This window comes from Halyomorpha halys, unplaced genomic scaffold (assembly GCF_000696795.3).
Source record: "Halyomorpha halys isolate HHAL.00 unplaced genomic scaffold, Hhal_1.1 Scaffold311.1, whole genome shotgun sequence".
Lineage (NCBI taxonomy): Eukaryota > Metazoa > Arthropoda > Insecta > Hemiptera > Pentatomidae > Halyomorpha > Halyomorpha halys.
The window spans coordinates 200870-209724 of NW_027106659.1; the positions used below are offsets into that span (position 1 = coordinate 200870).

Consider the following 8855-nt stretch of genomic DNA (forward strand, 5'->3'; position numbering starts at 1 on the left):
TAAGAATCAATAATGTTATATAATTTAAAATAAAATTCTCATATCTATTTAATATTTAATTTATTCATTTAAACCTTGTAGTCCTCAAAGCTATACTTTAGATATGAGAATAATAAAAAACTATTAAATTTCCTTTTATTTAATTTAATAAATAAGGATATTACATTATAGAGTAGTAATATAGACATATAATATACTGTTGGAAATCCAAATTGGTTTATATTTTAGAAAAAACCAATATCTGGCATATGCAGTTGTAATAGATAATAGATAGTGACAAAAAATGTGTAAATAACTGAAATTATATTGGAATATAAATAGTTGACTGTATTCGGTGTATGAAGAAGATATCAGTCAAGTACTATATTTACTTTTTGTGCCTCAAGGAATAGACATATTTCTATCCCACTGGTGAGAAATCATAAATAATGATGACAATCATATTAATAATAATAAAGGCCTAATGAGCCCGAAGGTTCGATGCCAATACTACCAATTGCTCTCTACATACATCCATTCTTTACACACGTTCCAGTGATGGCCCTCTAAACCCAATTCTACTAAATCAGTTTTAACGCAATCCTCCCATCTATGTTTTGGTCTACCCCTCGGTTCAGTGTTTATTAACATTTTAGAGATCCGCTCAATACTAAGCCCAACAACCTTACACACCCATCTTATACACTGCAATTTATAATTTAAAATAAAATTCTCATGCCTAATTAATATTTAATCTTTTCATTTGAACCTAGCAATCATCAAAGCTATACTGAGAAACATAAAAATAAAAACTTTTTCATAATTGTTACCTTTACAATATTATATTTTATCTTCTATTAATATCAACTACTATTAGCAGTAGCAATGAATTCATTGCTATGTATATTTCCAAATTTGTCATTATTTTACATTTATTTTCATATTTATACGTAATTGAAGTTGTTATCTCATTTTGTTTTTCAGCTCTGATCAAGGCTGATTCAAGTTGAAATGTTGGCACAAATTAACAAGTTTTGTTTATTTGTGTGCCTTTGCTTCCTGCATCCCTGACATCTTCTCTTATCAATCTACAGTCAACTATTCACAACTCATTATTAAAAATATAAACTATTTTTACCATGACTCGTGAGTTCATCTTTGTATGAAAGATGTTGTTTCAGCATAGTTGTGAATATGGATTGTATCTGAGCATCATTAGGAAATGTCACTGCGAACACGGAGAAACGAGACAACAATCTGGCTGTAATCATATTACGACCACCACCTGGTGGTCCCATAGCAGCCAGTAAAAGCATATCCTATAAATAAACAACACAAAACATTGAAGGAGTTATTAAATATTTATTCTCTGAAAAGAAAAATCTTAGTATGGCTTAAAAATCAAGAGAGTATTCAAATTTGAAATAAATATTAATTTTAACTATATTAAAACTTCAATAGTTTTACAGAAAAATATTGGATGCAATGCATCACTGAAATTTTATTCACCAACCCCTGAGTTTAAATTATTACTGGCTAGTCTCAAAATGGAAATTTATTTATTATTACGATAACAATACTTCTTTTTTTTTTCGTACCCTCCTAAATATTTAAATTAGTTGCTTATACGTACATATGGTGAGGTGTGCCATATGTACAGCTGGCTGTCGGAATACTTTCGATTGCCTTTAGGCATTATAGGGTAGGTGAAAGTTGCAGTTAAGGATGTAGACTTGATTGGCTTACGCCAGTAGATTATTGGAACGGGGGGGGGAGTAGGGGGGCTGTTCCGATAAGAATACTTCTTCATGATATATTTACATTTATAAGTCAGTTAAAAGCTTCTATTACTGAGTTTCTGTGGTTGTAATTACAATAGTAAAAAAATTATGACTTCTGTTATAATAATCATGGAAACATGAAAAAAAAAAAAAATGTTTTCTCCTTTAGTTAATTATCAAGTTCTTTCATAGCTCATTTCATTCATTAATGTTTGAGGAAGACCCTCTCTCACATTTTGAATAGGAATTAAAGATGCTGCCATCTAGTGGCAAGATGAAGCAGTAGTCTCTGTAGACATCTTGGCCTGTAAAAACTGCAGAGTGAACACAATATCAAGACCTACATCGTTTTCTGGCTGAGATCAACCGTTCAGGATGAGTGATTAGTTTCACATAGCAGCCGGGCAGGATGAAGGAGGGAAGAGACCATAATAGAAGAAAGAGTCTTCAAATTAATCAAAATCTTAATAGCTCAACAATCAACCACCAAGTAAAACTATATCTTCTATTATAATATGTGATACTACTTAAATCAATACTCAAAATTAATTTAACTAACAACTAACCCATATTGTAAACAATTTTGGCTAAATCACATATAATCAGTTGTTTTGTAATTCACTTAAGAATAGAGATTTTATTTCCACTTTGTTTGTACCATGCATAATTTATTTGTCCACTCCATTTATACCAAGAAATTATAATTAATTCAGGTAATATCCCCCAATAATGTTAACTGGGGAATACTTGAACTAAACAATTACCGCTATTTATGCTATATTAAATATTAATTTGTAAATATTTGTTAATAGATGTAGTTTTCAATTAATTGCATTTTTATTTTGTATTTTCATTAGAATTGTATTTTTATAAAGAAACTGTATGTATTACCTTTTATTGTAATGTTTATATGCTGGAATAATGGTCAGTAAGGATTATTTTGCCTAGCAACAATACAACAATCTACAGCATAATATTAGTCGCTTAGTCACTTATTGTGTAGTCCACTAGACATATTCCCCAGACCCTGTCTGTGTAAGTTGTTATTAGATTGCTGTATAGACGTGGGTCCAACAACGTTATAACAATTGGACTTGAAAACATTGTCTCAGACCTTTTGGAGCAGATAATGTTCTCTTCAGGATCCATCTTGTCTCTGACACATCGGAGTCCGTTCAGCAGTATTTTATTTTATCTCAAAAGACACTTCTATTTTAATTTTTGTTTTTTATTTTATTTCTGAAGGTATTATTTTGATTTACTATTGTTAGCTTAGCAAAATAATTGTTTATAATCCGAGCCAGCTTTGTTTTGTTTTTGTTCTTTTTATAGCTTTCAACAGATAGACATCGTCAATTTGAGGTAAAAAAAAAAAAATTAAAGGTACTTTACAGAAGAATTTTTTAAAATGTATCATTTGAGCCCTGTTAGATAATTTCAATCGGAATAAAACCAAGCTAATTTTAACGACCATTTAATTTTATATTAAAAGTTAGAGGTGTCTTTGATAAAAAAAAGAGTTAAATCACTGATTTCATTACTCTTCCGGTAAGTTTATTTTAGCCAAAAATGTTGCTGTAACATCTCAAGCATATACCTCACTTAAATACGTAATTTAAGTTTCGCACACATAGACCATTTAGCAAGACTTGCTTATTTGGGCTCAGCGGACATTACATGTATTTTCATTGAGAACTCAGATACAAAATTTTACGCGATTCCAATATTTCTCCTTATTATATATTCAATATATAGGTAAGTGAAAGTAAAAACCTATTACTCTATCAAATTCTTAACTATATTTAATTACCTTCAAAAACATTTTGGTTTGATCTTGCCTGTTGTACCAAAATCCGTAATCTATCCACTGCCTCATCAGTTCGAGAGGAGGCTGTGAACCGTAGACCTCTTTAGCAGGCATGTTGAAATCATCCATAAATGTTATCATTATTTTTCCTTTAAAAAAAAAATAAATATATATACTCCTACGCATATTGAACTTTCCTATATCAATAATCTAAGGTTGATTCTCCTAAAAATGGCTATTTTTATGTTCATGATTCTCATTCCTTTTAAAGTTTCTATCCTGGCAACTCTGATTATGCTCATTTACAGTGATTAAAAAGAGTATTCGTACACCATTTATTTTTTAATTTAATAAACTTTATTCTAATCAAAGACAATTAAATCGTTTACCGTGCAACTCTCTAACAAATAAATATTTACATGAAACAAACAAGACATAAATTACAAATATAATTATTATATTTAAAAAAACATGTTTTTCTGGGGCCAAAAAAGTATTCATAAGTTAAATGTCAAAGAATTGTAAATAACTAATACATATGTACATATCTTAATATTTTTGTATGGAATATGGTCCGGGTGCGGTCAAACTCAAATAGTAGATAATTATACTATTTTATTGAGCCAACGTTTCGCCCCACGTTGCAGGGCTTCGTCAGAGCTAAAAAAGATACAAACACTATAGTTACAAAAAGGAAAAAAAAGAAAAAACATAAGTGTAAAATAACAGGAGTATAAAATGTAAAAAATAATATTTTGTGTTGAGAATCAACCTTAATATTTTGTTTGAAGTCCCTTGGCATTAACTATAGCCTCATTAGACAGACACATTAGATTTGCCAGACATTGTTTCTAAATGTTTTTTAATTCCCTGGAACTAATTTTTGAATTTTTACTAGCTAGTCATACAAAATTTCTGGCCTCACTAGTAGTTATTAATTTAGGCCGCCCTGAGCGTTTTATGTTGTGTATAGATCCACATTTAAACTTTTTGATTATGTATTGTACAGTGGTATGGCTCCGTTTAACATGTTTACTCTCTCATCCTGAAAACTTGTTGGAATGAGGAAACAATTCTGTCTTTAGTGTCGGAACTCAACTAACATGTTTTATGACCCATTGTGGGAGCTGCGAAGTATAACTGGCTTGATGTATTACTATTAGTGAGGGCAATCAGTCACCATTTGAATCTACTGCTCCAAAACCAGTCCTGGCATTGTTTTGACCTGAGGATTACTTAAAACTTCCCAATATTCACTTGTACGAATACTTTTTTGGCCCAGAAATACTTGGTTGTTTTTTTTTTCATGAAAACAATTATTTGTTAAAGAGAGTTGTAGAGTAAAAACATTAATAATTTTTTACGAAAATAAAGTGTATTAAACTAAAAAATAAATGATGTACGAATGCTTTTTTCATCACTGTAAATAATGTGCTTCTCTTGATAAACGAATGCCAGTATGCTGCAATAAGTCTAGTCAAAATAGAACTGATTTACTGGCTGAGCCACATATAAAACAGCCATAGTCCATATTAAATGTGATCATCGTCTGATAAATTCTTGCTGGTATCCCAAGGCTGATATCCTATCTCCTGGAAAAGAAAGAAGTGACTGAGATATAGCAGTGTATAATAACACTTACTTCTCTTTGTCAAGAATACTGAAATCCAAAAAAATCTGAAACTAAGAGAGTATATAAAGCCAGCTCTGATATACGGCTGCGTACTCAGAAAGCAGAAAGAGGTACTCTAGAAAGTAGAATCAAGAGATTTGAACAGAAAGTCCTCCATACAATTACAGAAGCGATCTGGGATCAGAGCAAATGGAGAAGGGCTAACTGTGAACTGCTTGCAGAGACTGGTCAGTCATTATCTCATTATATGAAGGCAAGGAGGTTAAGATAGGTAGAACATGTGGCTTGAAGCAATCCATCAGGGACCATGTTGATAGTTGGCAAGAGACCTTGTAGATGGCTAAAAACAAGAGGAATAGACAGAATCAATAAAAATATGAAAGAGTTACATGCAGCAAACTGGAAAGCAGTAGCCCAAGAGAGGCAGGCGTGGAGAAGGCTGGTTCAGGCGACCAAAAGGTCTACAAGATCTGTAGAGCCAACTGAAAAAAAAAAAAAAAAAAATTCTAAATGTGAAGTAAAATAAGGAAGACATCCCAGAAAGGCCAAGATATGTAATCAGGGAAGAACATTGTAAGACTTAGTAGGATCGAGTTAACAGAACACTTGTGACCCTGAATGGGCTCTAAATCTTCATGGTTTGTAACCATTAGAATATAATAGTAATTAAGTTTTGATCATCTTCTCAATTTATTCCATATGAATCACTATTTATTTTTGAGACAGTTTACAGTTGACAGCTCATTCACAGCTCTGTAAGCAAAACCTTAGCTAAGGAAAGTACATCCAACAGGAAGAAGGTACAGAAGTTTAATTTAAAATAGATTTCAATGATGAGGACATATAAAAAAAATTGAGGTCTCAGTCACCCAAAACAATGCATATAGTTTGCCAGAGAAGGAAGTAGAAAGGTTTCTCTAGGACATTAAAAGAATATAAAAGTCAGTTGAGAAGGCCCAAATTCTTCATAAGAAACATTGTATTTGAAGTTAACGAAGATAATTTATCCTTGCTAATAAAAATTTGTTTGATTAAACAGGGATTGTTCCCATACTAACACCTGATATCATCCTCAATAAAAAACTAGCATAGTCTCCTTTTGTATTTGTCTGCATATCCTATTTTATTTAATATACGAATAAATGATTGTCTAAAATCAAAATTGTACATTTATTACATATCTGGCGCCCAAACAGGGACTTCACCTTCAAGGCAATATCAGCTCTCTGCAGCTTTTCTTAGTACTTTCCTTTTTCTTCCATCGCAAAGTAAGAATGTGCTTTATCTAACCTAAATGATCTTTGTCTCCTCTTACTTACTCACACAGGCTTCTTGACTCATTGACACTATTGTATATTAAGTTATCTAAAATAATAGGAAATATACCTGCAGAGGGAATATAAATGCCTTTAGTTCTCTTTTCAAGCCTGTTGATGATAGAATCTTGCAAGTTACCAGATGAGGTCTAAAAAAAATAATATATATTTCGTTTAAGTATAAGAGTATTTAGCAAAATTAAATTGTTCAAAATATGGTTTTAAGGTAAAATAAGCATTGAAATCTATTCATTTTTTCTTTTCGAACACCCACTTAATATTCCTTCAACTAAAAAGTAATTTAAAAATGCATTTCTGTCTTTGCCATTCCTTATTCCTAAGTATAGTGCATCTAAGAGGAGTTTGCCTGTAGGGAAGGGAACTCATGTCCTCCACCTAGCTCCTTCTCCTACCTCACCATAAAAAACACCTCCCCTCCTACTAGAAACAAAAAGTTTGTTCCAAGATGCAGTCTTGAACTTTGATATGCCAAAATGTGTACAAAGTTCTGGACTGATAAATGGAAGGTTTCTCATTTCTTTAGGTTATCCTTTATCTTTGACTAGGACTTTTTCTCATTGATTCTTGTTTTACGTTGTTTTGTAGGCAAATATATTGAAAACTCTGTTCTGACTTGCTATTTAAGAACATAGTAGCTCCAAAAAAGTCATTTTTGAGATTTGATAATCATTGTGTTATCACAACGTTTTCAAAACTTTATGACTTTGTCAATAGGTTAATTTCTAAAGATAAAAATTGGAAATAGTTTCTGATTACCACACTCTCAGCATATTTCAGAGACAGCTATTTATGAAGGTCTGCAGCTTTATTGTCAACTATTTGGTGACTTTTCATACAATAGTTCTGATTTCATATATATATATATATATTGTAATGTCCTCTTTTTTGATAAAAAGTTGTTTTTATGAATAGATGGTTTTTAGTTTATGTATCAATGTTAATATTTGTTGATTTGTTTTATTAAATAAAAAAAGAACTGAACCTATTTTGATTAGTCAAATATGGAGTGAAAATACATCGTTCAAAATATTCAAGATGGGGGAACATGTCCTTTTGAAGTCTGGTGAATTGCTGTTATGTTGAGAAGATAGATTAAAATTTTATCAACTTTTGTTATTTTCTATTATTATTTTATTTACTGTAAATTTAAGTAAAAACAGAAGAGGATAATAAGTATTAAGGAAAAATAAAGAGAATCATGAACAAAAACTCAAAACCATTGTGCTACAATCCATGTTTACATCGAATATCAAAGCATGAGAATGAACAAAGGAAATTTTTTTTTTTTTGTTTTTTCCCTACACCACAGGAAGTGGGTTATTACACCATTTTCCCTCTCGCAGCCCAATACAATTTTAATCGTCCTCTTAGTAGGTCCGCATCTCGCTCAACATCTTTCAGACCAACACATGCCAAAAGATGGTCCCCATCCATGTCTCCCATGTTGCATAGAGGACATTTCGGGGAATCTACGATGCCAATTCGATGGAGGTGTTTTTGGAGCAGATCATGTCCTGTCACTAGCCGAAAACAGGCCACTCTCTCAGCTCTGCTAAGATTGCCGGGGATTCTTTTTTCCCTATCCAGTAGGCTCTCCCACTTCTTTCCTTCTGCTTGAACTTTGTGTCTAGCACTTGTTCTGTCCTTATAATAAGAGCTTATAAGTGATTTCACTGTTCTGTAGGAAAGTGGTAGAACAGGCTGGTTCTCTGCACAACCAGGAAGGAAATGTGAACACTTGTTCGTGGGGATGACGTCTCCTGGAAGCAGGTGGTGCTGACCTTTGTCTACTGTCAGTGGTCGATATTTAGAAAGAAGATCAAGAGTCAGCAGTCATCCAAGAAGTGTATATCATTAAAGGAAGAAAAACTCTCTTTGTCCGGATCGCCAGTAGATTTGACCTGCCCTGGAAACTAGAGAAAGAGCGACCCTTTGTCTACTGTCAGTGGCAGTGTAGTTTTTGAGATAGAAGACATCAAAAACCATCAGTCATCAAAGAAGAATATATGATTGGCTAGTTTGCTCTGCCTAGGATTTAATTATATTTGTAAAAGTAGCCATAAATTTAGTTAAGTATCTTTGTGTTCTGGATTGTCCGGAAAACTCACCCTGAGATAAGAATCAATAATGTTATATAATTTAAAATAAAATTCTCATATCTATTTAATATTTAATTTATTCATTTAAACCTTGTAGTCCTCAAAGCTATACTTTAGATATGAGAATAATAAAAAACTATTAAATTTCCTTTTATTTAATTTAATAAATAAGGATATTACATTATAGAGTAGTAATATAGACATATAATATACTGTTGG

General features: G+C 31.9%; 1 protein-coding gene across 2 annotated transcripts in view; it reads right to left on the reverse strand.

Moving 5' to 3' along the window:
* Positions 1 to 8855, reverse strand: part of kl-2 (dynein heavy chain 2, axonemal kl-2) — a 192858-nt gene that overhangs the window by 77502 nt on the left and 106501 nt on the right. For both annotated transcript variants that reach the window (XM_014421280.3, XM_014421281.3), the window contains 3 exons: positions 6587 to 6665; positions 3571 to 3716; positions 1118 to 1298 (listed from right to left, as the gene is read on the reverse strand). In XM_014421280.3, coding sequence (XP_014276766.1) covers positions 1118 to 1298; positions 3571 to 3716; positions 6587 to 6665 — 406 coding nt within the window. The remainder of the gene's footprint in view (positions 1 to 1117; positions 1299 to 3570; positions 3717 to 6586; positions 6666 to 8855) is intronic.